Consider the following 20,563-nt stretch of genomic DNA (forward strand, 5'->3'; position numbering starts at 1 on the left):
ATTTTTCAGTTATTTAAATTGCATATTTGTAGATTATGATGTATAAGTTGATTTCTGGATGTAATTGTTTCTTTTTCCATTGTTTTTTTTCCTGTTTTCCGTTTGTTTTTTTTTTTTGTGATTGTGTTACAAAGTTTGTAAGTTAGTAATTTTTTATAAGGTTTTTAATTTACTTACATTCGCGTGTTTATATATATATATATATATCCGTTTAGGCCTTTAAAGGTAGTGGTGTTTTGGGTTTAGAAGATTTGAGGATGTATTTGTCATTTTCGGAAATAGCCAGTGTCTTGTAGTTGTGTTTTTTTTTCTTTGCCGTATATCGGTTGTTGGACGGAATGGTGTTTATCAATATTTCGATCTAAAGGATAGTAGTAGGATTGTAGATCATATTTTGATCGGCGTTCTCCGTTTTGAAGCATTCATTGTGTCGATACAGAAAACTTTAATTTTTTTGGCGCCTTTGGGAAGGTTTTGTCTTGCCTTCAAATCGGTGGTGGATAATTGGTGCTCTCCTGGTTAGTTCGTTGACCGTCATTCTCTAATTAAGTAATCGACTCTTTTAAGAAGGTTGTTGTAATTTTAGTTTCATTAGGACCATCTCAGTATTTGGCTGGATTTACTCTATTTTCTGATTTGCTCTTTTTAAAATTTTTCGTTTTTGTGGATTTCTGTTTGCGTATGTATTGATTCTGAAATACTAATGGTTATGCTGTTTTTTGCTACTTTTTGGGAGCCTTGGCTTTGGCTCGATTTCATTTACTAATCTTTTTTTAGCATCTCTTTTGTGGTTTGTTAGTGTCTGCATCTCTTACCTTTTCTTTTTAGTTTGGTGATAGATGTGTCAACAGGTGCCAAATTAGGTTTACTTTGTTTTAGTTTCGTTACCTTCATCCTGTTTTCTTTTTTCTTGATTCCCCTATTTTGGTCGGTCTTCCCTTATATACTTTTTCGACTTTGCTTTTGTTTACTGTATTTTTCTTTGATGTTGTTCTTCGTGCATACCAATTTTATATCTTATAGGTAAACACCATTTTGCTAATATCTTTATCCTCGTGTTCATAGTTGTTCGTAATATCTGTTGACTTATGTTGGCATGCTGCGCTATTGTTTTTAATAAGTTGTTTCCTTTTTTGTTGTATTTTCAATTGTTTGAGATTACATCGACATAATTTGAATAAAGAACTTGTAAAGAACTCTTACATTAGAAATATAGGTCATTATTAAAGGATGATAACATTCATAAACCATATTGTCGATCGTTTAGCTAAAAAAAAAGACAAATTTGACCATTTATTTGTAGTAGTAGCAATGAGGGCATCTATTTTCCATGTCAGTGATGCTACATATGATGGTTGGTTGAACTTCTCTCAATGTAGTGAAGTAGCATTGTAGTTTTTGCACATTGATTTTGTGTAAGGATTTCTTGTTATTTTTCCAGCATTGATCACCCTTTGCTTTGTTTTCTTTCCAGCCTAGTTTATCCAGCCACAATTGGCCTTCCTCAGTGTCACCCCTACACAACTTCACAATCCCGTAAAGGTAAATACCGTTTGCATAATTACCTTCTGCTGCTTTTTTCAAGTGTTCCAACCCTCTGATGTAGTGTGCCTCCACATTTCCACTTGCAATGCATTTTTCCATTAGATCTCAGTACTTGCTTATTGCTTCTAGTGGATGCATTTCTAGTGGTCTTAGGTTGATATTGTAAACTCGATGATCTTGGGCTGCCTTTGCAAGGTCTGGTGATGCTAGCATAATATGCCTGACCGTTTTTTGTGAAATCCGAGCAGCTCTTGAGATGATATTTCCGAGCACGTCATTTGGTAGTTCGTCAAGTGAGTATGGTGTGTTTCGTTGCATTTTTCGGAAGTTGGAGAGTATATTTTGCTACTATTTTTTCTTCCGTCCTTTATAGAGTCGACGTTTGTTGCAGTTACGTTTGTGTGTGTTAAAAATATTAATGTCGACCTGCCACTATTTGGTTTAATTGGGACCTTTGATATTGACGTCGTTATGAGTTATGCTCGTTACCTTCTTAATCATTAATTTAGGACTTCATTGTATGAGTTATTTGGTTTAGTGGGGTTTGATTTTAATTTTTGATCCTTTTATATTTTCTAACATTTTAAAATTATGGACATTATAACTTTTAAAAGGATATTACAATGGGAATACATATGTCCTACAGGGAATACAATTTGTTATTTATATTTTTGATAAATAAGAAGTGTGGTTGAATTATTTTTCTAGATTGGTATAAACAATTTTTTGACCTCATTTAATTTTTAGTCTATTCTTTGTTTCCTCTGCTGTCCGTGCGTTTCTATTTGAGTGTCCGACCCCTTTTATTCTTTATAAATATTTTCCTTTTATTTGTTTAATGTGTGTTCTGCGTTTTTCTAGTTTTTTTTTGCTTAATTTGTGTTGGAAATATTTTTCCTTTTAAGTCGGTAATTAATTTTGGACTTTAAATTTGGAGTATATTCTTTTCTCAAAAAGGACTTTATTTTAGATATATTTGCGGTTGAAATTAAACTCACTTTCTTACTTTAAATTTCTTTTTTAAAGGGTGTTTTATTTAATTAAACGTAATGGGAAAATTATTTTTGTGTAAATTTAATTAAACGTAATGGGTAAATTTTTGTGTAAATTTTTAAAGGGTGTTTTATTTAATTAAACGTAATGGGTAAATTTTTTACATTCTCCGGTGAGTTTTGAGAACCTTGTCAAGTAACTAAGGATTTGCAAACCGGACATGCTTTACTCCATCCTAGCCACGGATCAATACACTGCAGAATTATAAACAATTGTTGATTTTTCGAATTTCTCATCTTATAAGGGGGTTTTGATTCAAATCAGTAAGAAACCTTACATCTTTATGGAATTTGTGCAAACAGGGGAGATGACGTATGGTGTCTCTGATCGTCGGTGTTTCCAGACAAATAACACAAGTTTCTTCAAACTTATAAGTCTGCATATTATTACCCACATGTAATACCAAAGAGAAAGCTTTTTAGTAAACAAGATTTCGATATGAAAAAACTGTGTTGTACAAGTGAACCTTTTAGCTTACCTGAACTGTAGACTCTGGTAAGTCGTTAATGCGTTGAGTAGAAGCGCCACCATGTCGATAGTTTTTTTCATCAAGAGCTAGCAGCATTTCGTAATCATCTCTGCATCAAAAATGGTTTAAACGATCAAGCTTCATATATCGAAGAATCATAGTAAAATAAGGAGACAAATATACAAGATACCATACTCGTTAAAGTCACGATCCATATGAAGAAGATTCCTATTGTTAATATCATTCTCTAGTCCCTCCAAAAAATCCAATCTCTGCTACATTTAAAAGGGGTAAAGGATTATTAGCTTTGATACTTAATAAAACATCAGCGACATTAGGGATATAAACATGGTTAAAAGAGTACCTCGTCAAAGCTCATATCATTTGAAAAACTGATATTCATAGCTCCGTCTAAAAAACCAGGTGCACGACCTAAACGACGACCTCGACCCCGAGGTGGTGCTCTAACATTGATCGACCCGACGATCTCTATCTCTCAAATCTCAATCACACGAAAGCTTTGTCATAACGGTAAAAGGCACTATATAGCTAAGCTGAAGATTTTGATATCGAGAAGATGGCAAAGAAAATTCCACTTGGCGATTTGTAAGTGGTTAAAAGGTTGAGAAACACATACCACTATATCAGTTACAACTTACAAGTTGGAGATGCAAACAATAGATATATGAATGAAATGCATACATGGAAGATTTTATATCTAAATAGTTTTCTACATTTAGTTTTGGATTTACAGTTCCATGTTTGATTTGCTATAATGTTTGTTACAAATTCAGCTTTTTATATTGACGAACAGTTTCTTACTGCATCTTAGAAATTTACTCTAAAACCAAATACTATTTTGTCATTCTTATTTCTTATGTTTCAATTCCATAATCATCTTTTCGACTCATCATTCTTTGACTTGTTCTTTGCTCACGCTAAATAAAGATTAATTCAAACCTGATTACAAAAATTCACGTTAAATCTCACGAAACCTGGATTTAGCATATCCACACTATAGTGAGACTAATAAGGTACATTAAATTTGGTTGGTGATAAAGTTTAGATGAGAAGCGAACAGTGTCTCCACTTTACAGAACGTAAACATACGCATCAGATCTTCTACAAGCTTTTATTCGATCATAACGTAAACATACGCATAGGATTATAATCACTAATGCATAAATATTGTCCACAATGTGATCCACAACCTACACATTCAATCCCTCCTTCAATTCGATCATACCTGTACGTAAAGCTCTCTTGTATAATACCTTAATATTTTTACTCCTAATGATATGTTTCAAATATTTTTGGCTGTCAAACTATATTTTTTTTGTTACTTTAACTTGTTATTCAAACACCACTGTACAAACAAAACTTTTTAATCAGTGCCGACCACCACGATCTAAACATGACAACATTGACAAGACAGACAAGATTTCCCTGCTTCACTAAATCTCACACATACAACTAACCACAAAACTTAAAATAACAATATTAAATTATCAAAAAATATATATATAATATATGTGCAGTATAGTACTGTAACAAATAGCATGTCAAAAGATAAATGGAAGTACAACGTGTGGCATAGTGTTTACTCTCTTACATACAAAGAGTAATACATTTTAAGGCAATGGAGACAGCATTTCCGTCAGTTTGCAAGTATCGGGTTCCTTTCTTCATCGATATCTATCGCAAGGACACGGTCTGGGTCCGAGCCGCTTGGTCCTTCCGTGTAAAGAGTTGGAAGATAGGCCTTATACGCCGGCAAATACCGCGACACAAAGTCATCTGATGAACCCTCTAGCTGCCACACCAAATAGTTCAGAGGGGAACGGTACTGTGCACTCATCAAGAAGTGTCTCAAAGCCAGTGGATGATACTTTGCCGTTATCTACACAAATTCAACAATTTTGCATTAGCATGAAGAAAAACACACACACCCAAAGAAGACTCAGTTTATAATAGTGGAACAAATAAGAAACATACCTCTCTGATCGTATAAAAGTTGTTCAGAGATTTCCCCATCTTCACATTGTTGTTGGTTACATGTCCGTTATGTAACCAATAACTCACACCACTATCTTCACAAGCAGCACATGTCTGTGCAATCTCATTCTCATGGTGCGGGAATTTCAGGTCTGCACCACCACCATGAATATCAAATCTCGGAGACAGGTAATGAGCACTCATGGCGCTGCACTCAATGTGCCATCCTGGTCTTCCTGGACCCCAAGGGCTCTCCCAACTTGGTTCACCAGTTTTTGCAGCCTGCATAAATTTCAAGCATAAACTTCAATTGCTCTAGTTTCATGACTCAGATAAGAATTACAAAAAGTAAAAGTTAACTTGTCAAACCTTCCATAATGCAAAGTCAGCAGGATTGCGCTTTCTTGAGTCAACAGCAACACGCTTACCAGCTTGAGTATGATCCAGCCGTTGCCCAGATAATTGACCGTAATTTGGTGATTTATCCACAGAGAAGAACACATCACCACCCACTGCATACCCACACCCGTTCTCAATGATCTGTATAGCAAAGAAGCATACGAATCAGAAACCTTACTGAGTATTACAGCATGATCACCAATTCATTATACCACCATCTATGAACAAAAAACATTGCAAGAAACCAAAAAAAGAAGAAGAAAGAAGACAAAAAAACCTTTTCAATCATCTTAATAATGAGCTCCATATGGTCACTGACACGAGGCTGGTGAGTGGGAAGAAGGCACTGAAGAGAAGCCATATCTACAAGATACTCCTCGCAAAAGCGACTACTCAAAGCTAATGAGTTCTCTCCACACTTGTTAGCTCTGTCAATCACCTGCACAGGTCCAATATTTTCAGATTTTTAGAAAGTTGTGAACCTAAATCATACACAAGGGCAAATACTAATCAAAGGAAGGAGAACAGAGGAGTGATCTCATTGCCCTAAGTTTCAAGACGCAGGAAAAAAAGGCCATACCTTGTCATCAACATCAGTAAAATTCCGAACATAAGTAACCTCATAACCCAAGTGCCGTAAGTATCTGCATAACCAAACCAGAACAACATTAGAGAGATATATATCAAAATCAAAAGCTCCAAGCTTGGTACATTGTTTATCAAAATCAGAGAAAGAAACTAAAACAATAGACACAGAACAGTTTCAAAGTATCGGTTTTTATTGCGCGACTCAAATTGATTTTAAGGGAGTTAAGATAACCTGAGGAGCAACTGCTTTAACAACGTCAGCTGGAAGAGGCTTAAAACCAAGCATCCATCCCTGAAAGAGAATAACCTGGAGATCATCAAACATCTTTTTAATGGACTTATATATCCTTGTGACCTTGAACAGAACACTTAAAAAGATGGTAAATACCGTAAGAGGTCCTTCAACTTCAGGCCACCTTGATGAATCAGCTCTGTCACCTCTCCCATTATAGGCAGACTACAGCCAAATAATAATGAATCAAAAGAGTTAAGAACAGGTTCCTCTGTTTTCGTTCTACGTTTTGTGATACAAAGTGATGAAGCAGAGAAGATAATATAAAGCGGCGACTCACCTTACCGTACCTAGGTACCTTCATCTTCATGCCTGTTAATGATCCAAAAACTTAGAAGTAAAGTAAAAGAGAAAGTACAATCTTAGAAGCATGAAATTTTAAGCGACAACATTATATAGGACTGAAACTTACGGCAATTGAAGAAGCGTAGTGGGAATCATAAGAGAGATCATCGACGCTCATGAATGGCCATTAAACACAAAACCGTTACTATGAAGAAGAAAGACAGGAGAGGAAGTGAACGGGTGTGGAGTGGCCACCGTTAATTTGAGATTGAGGGTAAAATTAATCTAGAAGGGGAGAGACGGTTGAAGTCGCAACTCGGAGAACGGCGGCGGAATGAAGGATAGCGAGGGGTTAGATTTCCAGGGGAAAAAAATGGGCCTTTAAAAGATTAGGCCCAAACATAGAAAGAAAAGGATATTGGGTAATTTCGGAAATTAGGCTTCATTAAACAGAGAGACGCTGACGTGGATGCACAAGAAGAGAGGAAAAGCTAACTTTATATATATAGATACATATTTTATATATAATAAAACAGAAGTAAACAACTTTTTTTTTTCTTAGGACCATATAACTTTTATAAGTTTGTTACAAAAATAGTTTATAGATTAAATATAGGTTATAGATTAATTGATCAATATACATTTAAGAATATCCCAAAGAATCCTTTGAAAGAGAATATTCCAATGATTTACACAATTTCTAAAATAAAATCTTTAGAATTTCATGTATTGTTACATAATATATATTGTTAGGCATAAAAAAGAATAAAATCTTGGTAATTTATCACACTTAATCGTAATTTCTGGGATCATATTATGCATTTAAAAATAGAATCTTACCTTAGCTCAGGTCATATTAAAACATTTTTACCAAACATGTTCAAAAATTCAAATAAAAACAAACAACAAACATAACAATATCTCATACATAAAATTACAAAATTAACAATATAAAACTTACAAAATAAATATTTTTTTGAAACCGTCATATATTTAATATATGATTTTATTGCATAATGTTACATCAAAAAAAACTTTTAAAAACAATTATATAAATTATTTTATTATAAACTTATAATATAAATAAAAGAAATTTCAGTCTATGATGTCTTTGTAGCAAGTGTCATCTTATTTTATTTATAAGAAGGAAAAAAAAAAAAAGTTGAAAAAAATAATTGGCATTCAGACGATTTGAAACTCTGATCACATAGGCTGCGCAACCCATGCGCACCATTTCTTCCACCTCAGAGGATTGTTCGCCGAGCAACGACTTGCCCGTGCATCACGGCCAATTTTGATTAGTAGTAATGCGCTGCGGTATATATACCCGAGAGATAAAAACCATTTTGTCGATGTGGGACAATTTTCATTCTCACTTACTAAAACTAATTTAATGGGCCTAGATTATGTAAACCTTATTGGGCCTGGTTTCAGTTCGTAAGACGCTGTAACGACGCCGTTCCCCCGTTGTCCCCCGCACGGCCTGTGAGGAGGAGGAACCAAGATTTGGCTGGCGCAAGGGTAAAGCTCAAGACAAAATGCTGAGGTTCTGATTATCGAAGAGTGGTCTTCTTCAGGATAACGGATAATGGTAATAAGAGAAACAAATATTAATGGTACAAGCTTGTGTAGGTTCTTTTGAGATGCAATTGTATGTTGATCTTCATCCTTTGACAAACACTACACCTTACACAGTGGTGCAGAGTATGTCAGTGGCTAAGGCTTTGGTACTGTTCCGGTCAGTGGGTCTCAGACATTTGTTGATAAATTCCTCCGGCTTTACAATCTCATCAATCAGTAAGTGTTTTATGATCAGTGAAAACATTCAAGATTTGTGTGTTTACTTAACATTATTTGGTCAACGTTGTGTGTAGGAAGGGTAAGATTCACAAGGTGCTTCTAAGTCTTGCAGTATCTCTATTCACATCGTTTTGCATGTACGGTCTTCCTTTCTTAGCGGAATGCAAGCCTTGTGATCCATCTATAGATGAGACCTGTCCAACAACCGGAAGATCAGGAAACTTCAAGCAGTTCAATTGTCCAAATGGTTATTACAACGATCTGCCTACTCTGTTTCTCTCTGGATCTTCTTTGGCCTCTACTGCATTTTGGGGCTTATCACATCCGGTATAGCGACACCGTCCGGTCTCTTTTTGCCGATTATCCTCATGGGTTCTGCATATGGTCGGATGCTAGGGACAGCAATGGGATCTTACACAAAGATAGATCAGGGTCTTTACGCGGTTCTTGGTGCAGCCTCACTCATGGCTGGTTCAATGAGAATGACTGTTTCACTCTGTGTTATATTTCTCGAACTCACCAACAACCTTCTTTTGTTGCCCATTACAATGTTTGTGCTTTTGATAGCTAAAACAGTTGGAGACAGCTTCAACCTGAGTATTTACGAGATCATTCTCCATCTAAAGGGCTTACCTTTCTTGGAAGCAAATCCAGAGCCGTGGATGAGGAATCTCACTGTAGGTGAACTTAATGACGCTAAGCCTCCGGTTGTAACACTTAACGGAGTTGAAAAAGTTGCGAATATAGTCGATGTGCTCAGGAACACAACGCATAACGCATTCCCGGTCTTGGATGGAGCAGATCAAGCCACTGGTGCAGAGGTCCGTGGTCTGATCCTAAGAACTCATCTTGTTAAAGTTTTAAAAAGAGATGGTTCTTGAATGAGAAAAGGAGAACAGAAGAGTGGGAAGTAAGGGAAAAGTTCACAGCAGTTGAGTTTGCTGAGAGAGAAGATACTTTCGACGATGTGGCAGTCACAAGCTCAGAGATGCAATTGTATGTTGATCTTCATCCTTTGACCAACACTACACCTTACACAGTGGTGCAGAGTATGTCAGTGGCTAAGGCTTTGGTACTGTTCCAGTCAGTTGGTCTCAGACATTTGTTGATTGTTCCAAAAATTCAAGCCTCAGGGGTAAGTTTTCTTTTTTCACTCTCTTGATTCAAGATTCAAGAACACTATACTAAACCTTTTCCTGTGTTTGATCAATATGTCTCGTGTTTTTGCAGATGTCACCTGTGATAGGGATCCTAACAAGGCAAGATCTAAGGGCGTATAACATTCTACAAGCATTCCCGCACTTGGATAAACACAAAAGTGGAAAACTTCAATGAAGGTTATTCATTCACTCATTGGTTTGTGTGATTTGTGTTTCTTTCCACATTCTTAGTTGATATTTATTCTGTCCAGTTTTGCTTGCATTCTTTCTTTCTTAAAGACCAAAAAAAGAAATTATACTATTTCGTAGATTTGTGTTTTCTACTTGTAAATCTCTATTTTTTTTCCCCACATTATCAGTTCAAAAGAAGAATAAAAACAGATTGAATACAGAACAAAACTTTGAAGCTTGGGAGATACATGTTTTGAGTTTGGTTCTCATCAGATTCTGAGGGGTATGATGAATTTGAGGATATTACATTACAGCAAGGATTTTGAAATTAAATTTAGTAAATTTAATTTTTTAGTTAATACAAACGAGAACTCTCTTTTTAACTCTCCTATCAACCACAATCTATATACAAATTAAATCATAATTCAATTGTCAAAAATGACTAAACTTTTGGGCCAGCAGCTAAACTCCATACACGCATATTCCCACCTTTGTCTTCACTGAAAAGCAATCCTCCAGGACCAACTGTGAGTGTGCTGATCGTGTGCGCGTAGAGAACATCTTTCCTCTTTCTTCAAAACTGTGTATAACCCAAAAGATACAGAAATAATTAGTGATAAAGTTGATTAAAGATTAAAGAGTACAATGCAATTATAACATTGTTACGCTTCACTTACGATGGTAGGCCGTAGATGCCAACAGTTCCATTTTGGTAAGAGCAGAATATGATCGGTTTGGCCTCTGCATCGTGCATCCCACAAAGAGCATGAACAACACTCTGTTTCAAACAATCAGATATGCTTTTTTTTGTTAAAACCAAGTGTTGTTTTTATGAAGAATGGCGTAAGTGAAAACAAATCTTTACCTGTTCTTGTCTGCGTGTATGAGTAACTAACTTTCAAAACATCATTTTCAGAACAAGCCCAAACTTTTATGGTCCCATCCAAGGAAGACGATATCAGACACTTGTCCCAACATAAGAGTGACGTGACAGTGTCGGTATGTTGTTTCAGGGTCGTTATACATTGCAGGGTGTTGAGATCCCACACCTGGCGAATCACAGGAAACATAATTGATTGGAATGTTCATTCGAAATATGTTTAAACCTGAAATCAATTAGTGGCAGCCAGATTCTTACCTTTATTGTTCTATCGACCGAACCAGAGTATAGTAGTTGACCTCCAACAACAAAACAAGTGACTTCACCACTGTCAGTGATGTCCCTTGATATGATTATTAGGTTTTGATATGATTATTAGAATTATGGTATTATTCCTTTTAATTAGATCTAAGGTTTTATATAATTTACTTTTAATAGAGAGATAGGTCGGTGTAAGGTTCTATATAAGAACCCTCTTATGCTAATGAGAATTTCAAGCTTCCAACAATTAACCTAATTCTCAAGAGAGACTTGGGTTAAGGGGAAGTTAGCTTTCAATCTCTTGTTCTTTAGTTTAAACAACGGGTGTGACAACTAGAGCTAAGGCTAAGGCTTTGGCTCATAACAACTTGGTATCAGAGCCAATCGATTCGATGGGAGAGGGAGAGGTAACGCTTGCTCAATTGATGGAAGAGATTAAGAAGATTCATGAGAAATTGGATCCGATGCAGGTTACTCTTGCAGCGCTAGAGGAGAGAACAACAGCGCAAGAAGAAGCCTTGAAATCCACAATTGCTGCACAACAAGAAGAACGTGATCAAAGAAAAGCAACGGTGGAGGAGCTTCGCGATGAACAAACGAAACTCCAAGAAACTCTCGCAGCAGAAAGAGAAGAAATCACTAACAAGTTTCAAGCTCTTTCCTCTTCTATAAGAGGGGACGTGACGGGGGAGGAGAAGGAAGCAGCCTTCACGTCTAAGGTGAAGCCAAAAAGTGATACAGCTTTTAGCGATGGAGCCATGATGAGTGCAGAACAGAGGGTAGCTCAATCGGGAGGGCCATGGTTGAAACATTCAGTGGGAAGGGAGCGAGGCCATCGGCTAACTGACAGAGGTGGAGAATGGGCCGTTCGACAGATTGGAGATGTCCAAGAAGAAGAAGAAACAACCAGTTACGTGACAGGAGATATTGGAGTGCAAAAAGGAATTGGTTGGAAGAGCTCTAAAGAAAGTGGAAGGAAAGAGGCTGATAGAATTATGGTGCCACCATCAAAGATGGAGTTTCCACCTTATGATGGTACAACTAACGCCATTGAGTGGTTACAAAAGTGTGACGATTACTTTGAGGATCAGGGAGTGTTCGATGATGATGCTAAGGTTCGCCAAGCAACGTTCGTGTTAACAGGACCAGCGCATAATTGGAACAACAATCTGCGGAGATTGACAAGGCATCGGCTGGGGTGGGCTGAGTTTAAGAAAATTTGCAAGAGCAGGTTTGGAAGAGCAGATGCTGTGAATCCAGTAGGGGAATTGTGTAACTTAAGACACACGGGAACAGTTGATGAATATTGTGATCAATTTGAAGAGTGTTTGGGACGACAAACCCGCTTAACAGGAGATCAACAGCTTTGGCAGTTTTGTGCGGGGCTAACCGATAGCTTGCGAAAAGAAGTCGAGTATCTCCGACCTGAAACGATCTTTAAAGCTATGGAGTATGCTCGAGATAATGAATACAAGATCGATAATGACTAGCGGACACGGACGTTTGGAGGACATTTGGCACCAATAGCTCAACACTCGGTCTTGTTCCCTAGGACAGGAAATCGTGAGAGCTCCAAGGGTGGGAAAGACAAGGAAGCTCAGTTGCCCCGACAAACAGAAGAGAAACCGGCTCCTCAACAACTATTTTTGAAGAAATTGACCACCGCAGAAATGGAAGAGCGACGAGCAAAAGGTCTCTGCTTCAACTGTGATGAATTCTTCACTCGAGGGCATGTTTGCAAACCAGTCCTTTTTCAAATTACGGTAGTCAATGATGGGCCTAATCAGGACGACGAACCAATTGAAGAGGATGACTGAAGCTTGAGGACAAGCTTCAAGTGGAAGAGGGGAGTAATGATATGATTATTAGGTTTTGATATGATTATTAGAATTATGGTATTATTCCTTTTAATTAGATCTAAGGTTTTATATAATTTACTTTTAATAGAGAGATAGGTCGGTGTAAGGTTCTATATAAGAACCCTCTTATGCTAATGAGAATTTCAAGCTTCCAACAATTAACCTAATTCTCAAGAGAGACTTGGGTTAAGGGGAAGTTAGCTTTCAATCTCTTGTTCTTTAGTTTAAACAACGGGTGTGACAACTAGAGCTAAGGCTAAGGCTTTGGCTCATAACATCCCTCGAGAGATGTGAGGTATTTGAAAGGATCAGACTTAGAGTCCGTAGCTTTCCAGACTGATATGCTGCCAGACTGCAATTCCAAAATAAATAAAAAAGAACACAATTTAGAATCATCAAATCAAAGAAGCAGAGAACTAACACATGTGTACAGGGATAGAGAGCAAGTTATAATGCTTACACTTGTTCCAGCAAAAAGCATTCCTTTAGCAACAGTCATTGCATGCACCTGACCAACCACCCCGTCAAGATGCAAATCTTTACTGGTTTGAACATTAAAAGCCTGCAGGATTGTATAAACAAAAACGTCAACACCATAACCAACATAGAATTAAGATAACAGAAAGCATATTTGAGTCAAGAGACGGTTTAAGCTAACCTTTACAGTGTTTTGCAAGCCAAGGAAAAACCATGGGCCTTCACTGATTAGAGATTGATGGTATGTACACACTGACCAGTATGGCAGTCCCAAATTCGCAATGTACCATCGCTACTGACTGAAAAGAGTTTATCTGAACCCTCAGGGAGGGCGATCCCCTTTATATCCTTCTTGTGTCCTTCAAGAGCAGCTACCATGGCCAAACCAGGGAAACAAGACCAAGAGTGTAAGAACTGGCACTGCTCACCCCTCTTGCAGTTTCCAGCTTTCCAATACTTGCATACACTCTTTTTGGGACTGCTGTTAGCTCTCGACACCGGACCTCTGGTGTCTGAAACAGATGAGCTTCTTGGCCCATACGCAGCATTCTTTCTCGGCTGATTCGGCACAACAGAATATCCTTTGCCTAAAACTGGTGGCTTTGCTGACCCATTGGCTTCATACTTCCTTGGCCTGTTGCCCTCTGGAGATTTGTACTCTTGAGAGGTCCAAACCAGATTCCTTGACACCTTATTATCATATGGAGCGTAAGGTCTTCTGGAAACTACATCTGCTGCGAAATCCTGCTGTCTCTTGACTCCAAAATTCCTTCCCTGTGAGAATCTCCTAGGCGCCTCGTAATTCATACTAAAACGTTATCAGATCCATTATCAGATCAGGAGTTTGTTTCCGTCCACAAAAACCTTCGATTTTCCACTGGGGATTCATGTCGGCGGTTATTTTTTGTCAATTAAAATTGACAGTTTGTCTCTCCCAATTTTTACGGGAGATAACCGTCACACGAAACCGCCATGGATCAACTATAAATCCACACAATTCCCTCGCTTTTTCACAATCATTCTCCCGATTCCACTTGTTTCTTTCAATCACCTGCCAAAAATGAGTGATAACATCCGCAAATCCGTTCAAGATCTTACTTTGGGCATAGACGATGCCCCAATCTCGCTTCCACCGGAGTTTCTTTCTCGAGCGATCTCCGTCAATCGCCATACTTTGGTGGTTACACCAGTGAATCCACAGAAGCAAAATCTGCGAGCACTAATACGGCATATGCCACGAGTCTGGGGCTTTCCCGATGAATGTGTGGGATGAATCCTAGAGGGTGGGAGAGCACAGTTTCGATTCCAGTCTGAAGATTCTTTGAATTTGGTGCTTCGTAGAGGCCCTTGGTCTTTCGGTGACTGGATGGTAACCACCCATCGATGGTATCCTAACATAAGCGAGGCTAACATGAAGATCATACCATTCTAGGTACAAATCCAAGGTATTCCAACTCTTTGCTTAACCAATGATATGGCTAGGTGGGTAGGGAACAAGATAGGATATGTTTCGGAAGTAGATTACAATGAGAATGAGATGCAAGTAGGGGCTGTACGTGTTAAGATAGACTGGAATATTGATGATCCCTTACGCTTTCAAAAGAATATTCAATTCATTGCTGGTGAGAACACGATAATCAAGTTTCGTTATGAGAGACTGCGTAATTTCTGTATGAAATGTGGTTCACTCAAACACGATGCAAAGGAGTGCACCCTTGGCTTTGATGATTCTGAACCAGAGGATTCAGACAATGACAGTGATGACGAGAATCACGATAAGGGAGACAAAGACATGTCCGAGGTAAATACCTTATCGTCTGTTGATCCTGCAAGCCTTATCCCGGGACTGACTATGCCACCACCACCACCAGGACCTGTTCAGGGAAATGTCTCGTATAGAATGGTGAATAAGTGTCTTCCAAGTGCTTTTGTGGACAACGGTCTCATGGCTGAGCGCATACGCTATTTGAAAGCAAAGCAGGTGGAACATGTTGCTGAACCTTATGAACCACAGACCTATCTTGATGGCAACTCTGACCATGCACAACCGGATTTTGTGTTCATGAAACGCAAGCGAGTTCAATTTGAGGCTTCTTTTAACAAAGCAGAAGCAGCTGAGGAGTTGGTGGTCCTGAATCAACTCCGAAAGAAGACTCATCGCACCGTTTCTGTTGGTTCTTGCTCTGTGAACAATGGATTCGACGGAGGCGCGGGGGGCCCGGTTCCCCCAAGGTTCCCAATATGAAGATCCTCTCATGGAATTGCCAAGGCGTTGGCCCCTCTTTAACGTCTTCGCGTCTTAAAAAGCTATGCTTAACTACTAAGTGTGATCTTCTTTTCCTCTCTGAAACTCTAAACAATAATGATGTAATATATAAACTTAAGGATGATCTAGGCTTTTCTAAAGCTTTTATTCAACCCCCTCAAGGTAGGAGTGGAGGTTTATGTTTATTCTGGAATGATAATGTTGTTATTTCCCTGATCTCACAAGATGAGAGACTTATTGATGTAATTGTTGATCATAATAATATTAAGTTCTACTTGTCTTGTGTGTATGGGCATCCTGTTTCTAGTGAAAGACATCATTTGTGGAAACGCTTTGAACAGTTAGCTATATCACGAAATGCACCGTGGATACTAATTGGAGACTTTAACAAAATTATAAATAACCGAGAAAAGATAAGAGGTCCAGTTCGAGATGAATGGACTTTCCGCGACTTCAGACATATGATTGCAGTGTGTGATCTTCAGGACATAAGCTCACGGGGGAATACTTTTTCATGGGTTGGTGAACGTCACAACCACACAATTCAATGCTGTTTGGATAGGGCCATGTTTAACTCTCCAGGGTCTGCTATCTTCCCAAATGCAGAAGCTCAGTTTCTTGATTTTGTTGGCTCAGATCACAGACCTATATTACTTGACCTCAATGACATAATAAGACACAAGCGACGAACTTTCAGTTTGACAAACGTCTTTTAGACGTTCCAAACTTTCAAAAAGCTGTTAAAGATGGTTGGTTAGTGGGTGAAGAAGACTCTGATATCTCAATCACTGAAAGAATTAAAAACTGTAGACGTAGTGTAACGCCCCCAAACCGTCCTAGGACCACGAAGGCCATCGGACAGCCACGGTACGCCACTTGCAGAATTGCACCGAGGTGATCCGGTCGAGGGACGGAAGCTGTAGACTTCCCGACCGGTCCTCCTTGGCACAACTCCACCCGCAACCGAGGTTACTTAGGCTTTGCAACCCTCGTGACCTGGTGCGTTGTGTTAGCCCGGACAAGGCCGAGTATCATTTGCAACTTGCCATGGTTTCCTGAAAACCGAATATATTACTTTAACAAAATATTTTATCGTAAATAAATCATCAAAGTAATATATAAAGATAGTCGGAAAGTTTTACACTTATTTGGTTAAGAAAATATAGGGTTTTACAAGAAACACAAGAAAACCCTATCCGGTACCCTAACGTTTGCTCCGGCTCTAGACTCACTTAGGCTTCCCTGCAAGACCACAACAAATGAAACACCTGAGTAATCTAAGATTACTCAGTGAGTCTGGGTACCTCTTTCTCTTAAACGGGTTTCTACCTTCCCTCAACCCGACTAGCCCATCAACAAGAAGACAAGCAAGTAAACAAACTTGGCAAGTTATCAAAGCTACGCAACGAAAATCATAGCGGAAGCAATTTAAACCACACACTAGCGAGAGAGGTTAGATCCATACGACTCGACTCGATGATCTATACTCGCTATACACATTACACGACGACTAAAGAACACTTTAAACTCTTGACCCATACGCGACTCATAAGGAAAATCTAGAGTAAAACAAGGGACACTCGAATTACCTAGACTCCTTTCGCCTACTAAACCAACAAAGACATCTAGAATACTACAAGGATCGCTTGGAATACTCTAGACTCTTTTCACCTAAGGGCCCTCGATAATCTGTTCCATTCCATACCATCTCCCTCATGCCGAGACCACAAAGGTCACCAGCAATGAGCCCACAACTTAGCTACATCGTCATGTAGCGGTCACGCTAGTAGCTAGCTATCCGTGACAGTGTCCCCGCGTGAGTGGTCCTCGGGAACTCACGCGTGACAACCGCTTTTGGAACAGAACAATCCACTCATTACTCTTAGCTAAGACTCAAGAAACATATTCAAGAGACTTCGCTAAACACTTGCCACCACTCAAGCAAGAAAATCGAGCAACTTCAAGCAAGAGTACATGCAATAAATCAACAAGTAACGAGAATGATAATTCAAGTAAGTTATGATTAAATTCACATGCATGCAACCAATTTATTCCACTTCAACAAATCATGCAACAAGTATAACCATGCATGATACCAAAATGATTTACCGTTTAAATCCTTAAGTCCAATTTACGCATACCAGTCCATTCGCTTGAACCGTTCAAGTCCCTTAAGCCCAAATTATGCATGCCACCACTTTAAGCAATATTATGCCTTAAAATGCACAATGCTTTACTCGTTAATTATGCATGAACCCGATTTTAAGCAAGACTTAATACTTACAAAATCCTCTAGGTTTGATCATGCTTAATCCTCTAGGTTTGATCATGCATAATCCTCTAGGTTTGATCATGCATGCAACCCTTAAACCGCATTTTTAAGAGTTTTAATCTACTTAAAATTTTACCCAATTTCTCCCTTAACCGATTATCAAGTGGGTCCAATTTATTAGCATGCAAACCATCCCTTTTACGCATGCATGCATCAAACTTTAAACTGCAACAACATGCAGCTACTCTACACGCTTACCACAGACTCACCTTTTCACGCGTCGATGATTCCTGGACTTCACCACACCACTCGATCAGACAGACTCCGCGTTGATAGCTCCCCGCTCCTTCGACCGTTCTCAATCCACAACCCGCTTTGTTTCTCTGCTTCACTTTACCGCAAACCGCTTATCCTCTCGACCTTATTCGATCGCAAAATAGGTCTCGCTCTCGGTCTTTCTCTCTCGACACTAACACCGTATTTTCTCGGTGATCTCCTTGACACAAACACCGGCTTTTCTCGACAACTCCTTCGATAGAGTCTCCGTCTTTTACTTGATAATTTCTCGATGCAAAAACCTTCCCTTCTTTGATCTCCTCTCGACGTAAATGTCGACAATCTCCCTCTCTTGATCTCTCTCGGTCTCTCTTGATTTTAAGGTGAGAAAAGAAAGCTTAAGGACTTAAGAGATTTTTGCGAAAATGAGAGAAAATGAGAGAATGAAGTCTCACACCCTCTATTTATAGGCTTGAACTCACCCTCTTCCTCCTTAGTGCGTTTTGACAAGTGGCTAGCTCATGCCATGCATGTTGAGCATGATTAACACCCCCCAATCGTTAATCGCCATTTCTTCCACTAACTCTCTTCTATTAGTGCATGTAAATTATTTTGTTAGTGCATGAAATGCATGCAATTTGATTGGTCAATTTTGTGAGAGAAATTCAATTTTTATTCTCTCGACCAACTCATCTCTCGTCCGACGTTTCTCGACGATTCTCGACCTTTCTCGTCTCATCCTGTCATACCTCTCGGTCTTCTCGACATTTCTCGGTCATTGGTCGAACGCCTTCGGATGCTATCGACCTCACTCAACGGCACGTCTCGGATGCCTCGACAAAGCGTCTCGGATGTTCGACGATACGCCTCGGACAACTTTCCTCGGCACTCTCGACAGATTTTCTCGACCACTTTTCTCGGCCTCTCGGCAGATTTTCTTGACCACTTTTCTCGGCCTCTCGACAGATTTTCTTCCCCGGTACTTACCCGACTTTCCGCGGATGCCGTTTCCGCATAAACCATGAATTTTTAGTTGGTTTTAAAGCCTTGATCTCACCTTCGGTCACTCCAGTCTTGGCTCGGGCATTCTTCGACCCACAAATATTTTCTCGGACTTCTTCCGGTCATTCTCCTTTATTTCGGTTCCTCTTCTTTCTTAGATCTTTTTCGGTCCACTTCATCGATCTTTTATTTTGAGATTTCTACCCTTGGTGAGGGTCATTACATTCTCCCCCCCCCTTATAAGAATTTGTCCCCGAATTCTCATGCCTTCTCCTTCTTTTCTTGTTATGTCATTGTCTTGTGATTACCATCACGTCGATATCCTTGTTGGAATTCTCCTTTTCTCGGTTCTTTCGTCTCCATAGTCTCGCTTCATACTTATACCACCGTCGCCGGTGCTTTTGGGAAATTTTCCCATCTCCAGCTGTAACATCCTTGAACCGTAATTCCGGTTTGGGATGTGCATCGATCGATGCAGTAGGAGCATCGGTCGATGCTGGCTCAATTCTGTGCGTTTTGACTTAAGTCAAACGCTGCGTTTTGGGTTAGGGAAAACCCTTAGATGCGAGTTTTGTCCCATTCGTGTTGATTGGACGTTTTTGAGAGAGAACGAGGGAGAGAAAGATTTCTTGAGAGTTTTTGGTGATTTCTTGGAGATTTGGGGCGTTCCTGTAGAGATCTGTAGCTGGGATTGTTGTAGGAGCTTCCTAGAAGCGTGTTCTTGCTTGTTTGTTGTTCAGATTTGTCTTGGCACAGGTAAGTGCAGGACCATGGCTTATCTAAGCTAGAGAATTCAGTAGTTTGCTTGTTGTATGTTGTTAGACGTATTAGATTGTTGCTATGGACGTTAGGAAGCTTTCTTGTGGCTTGGGATTGAGTTCTTGTGGTTGTAGGAACGAAATCCGGCGAGAAGCTTCGGGGAAATCATGGTGCTCGACGTTGCGTCGATCGATGCATACCTTGCATCGGTCGATGCAAGTGCGAGGACAGCGCAATGAACTTTAGGGTTTTTCGTGTGCGTCGAGCATGTGTCGGTCGATGCAGACTGGGTATCGGTCGATGCAAGTTATACTTCTGTCGATCGATGCAGCTTCTGTATCGATCGATGCTTCTCCATTCGGCATCGGTCGATGCAAGTGTGGCATCGGTCGATGCTAAGTCCTGTTTCGTTATTGTCGTGCGTTGATTGTTGTGTGAAGATTACTGATACTCTATTGCTTGTGTGTATAGCCCAGTAGATGGGAGGATTGCCTTACTGAGTGTTTATAAAATACTCATGCATTGCAATATGTGTTTGTGGTGCGGGTAAAGGCAAAGTGTGATCGTGGAATCCAGGCAATGAAGAGGAGGATGTTCTAGGGGCTCGACTGATTGTTATCTGGCATTGTTAGGTTGATAGAACTTTGTCCTAGAACATTGTTTAGGATTGCTGGCTATTTGGTTTATGATGTTCTAGATCATTAGTTAAGAATTGGAATTGATATTGGCTATTATATTATTTGATTTGGATATT

The 20,563-nt window shown here is 39.2% G+C and overlaps 1 protein-coding gene and 3 pseudogenes across 6 annotated transcripts; 2 read left to right on the forward strand and 2 right to left on the reverse strand.

Moving 5' to 3' along the window:
- Positions 1–4,567: 4,567 nt before the first annotated feature.
- LOC104732718 (cysteine--tRNA ligase 1, cytoplasmic) lies at positions 4,568–7,017 on the reverse strand. Of its 4 annotated transcripts, none has more exons than XM_010452297.3 (9): positions 6,754–7,017; positions 6,622–6,653; positions 6,438–6,506; positions 6,282–6,356; positions 6,042–6,105; positions 5,739–5,900; positions 5,432–5,602; positions 5,063–5,344; positions 4,568–4,967 (listed from the first exon to the last, which is right to left on the reverse strand). In XM_010452297.3, exons 3-9 carry the CDS (start codon positions 6,494–6,496, stop codon positions 4,725–4,727), a joined length of 1,056 nt encoding a protein of 351 aa, XP_010450599.1. In that variant the 5' UTR covers positions 6,497–6,506; positions 6,622–6,653; positions 6,754–7,017; the 3' UTR covers positions 4,568–4,724. The 4 variants fall into 4 exon arrangements, with proteins under 4 accessions (XP_010450599.1, XP_010450601.1, XP_087335616.1 ...); XM_010452299.3 differs by having other exon boundaries at positions 6,282–6,341; positions 6,754–6,988; XM_087479490.1 differs by having other exon boundaries at positions 6,282–6,341; positions 6,622–6,671; positions 6,754–6,955.
- Positions 7,018–8,214: 1,197 nt separating this feature from the next.
- LOC104733061 (chloride channel protein CLC-a-like) lies at positions 8,215–9,985 on the forward strand (annotated as a pseudogene). The gene is made up of 4 exons (XR_015573749.1): positions 8,215–8,242; positions 8,348–8,423; positions 8,501–9,561; positions 9,657–9,985. The product of XR_015573749.1 is annotated as a chloride channel protein CLC-a-like (transcript).
- Positions 9,986–10,149: 164 nt separating this feature from the next.
- Positions 10,150–14,041, reverse strand: LOC104732717 (zinc finger CCCH domain-containing protein 59-like; annotated as a pseudogene). The gene is made up of 7 exons (XR_015575185.1): positions 13,416–14,041; positions 13,218–13,319; positions 13,027–13,109; positions 10,896–10,965; positions 10,613–10,806; positions 10,435–10,533; positions 10,150–10,337 (listed from the first exon to the last, which is right to left on the reverse strand). The product of XR_015575185.1 is annotated as a zinc finger CCCH domain-containing protein 59-like (transcript).
- LOC147933297 (uncharacterized) lies at positions 11,291–12,715 on the forward strand (annotated as a pseudogene).
- Positions 14,042–20,563: the final 6,522 nt, after the last annotated feature.

This window comes from Camelina sativa, chromosome 12 (genome assembly GCF_030686135.1).
Source record: "Camelina sativa cultivar CO46 ecotype springtype chromosome 12, ASM3068613v1".
In the NCBI taxonomy this organism is placed as follows: Eukaryota; Viridiplantae; Streptophyta; class Magnoliopsida; order Brassicales; family Brassicaceae; genus Camelina; species Camelina sativa.

Coding starts and splice junctions, on each gene's coding strand:
- LOC104732718 (XM_010452297.3), bottom strand. CDS start 6,496: ATGGGAGAGGTGACAGAGCTGATTCATCAAGGTGGCCTGAAGTTGAAG. Junction 5,901..6,041: donor TTACTGATGTTGATGACAAG/GTATGGCCTTTT, acceptor GGACCTGTGCAG/GTGATTGACAGAGCTAACAA. Junction 5,345..5,431: donor CTGACTTTGCATTATGGAAG/GTTTGACAAGTT, acceptor AAATTTATGCAG/GCTGCAAAAACTGGTGAACC.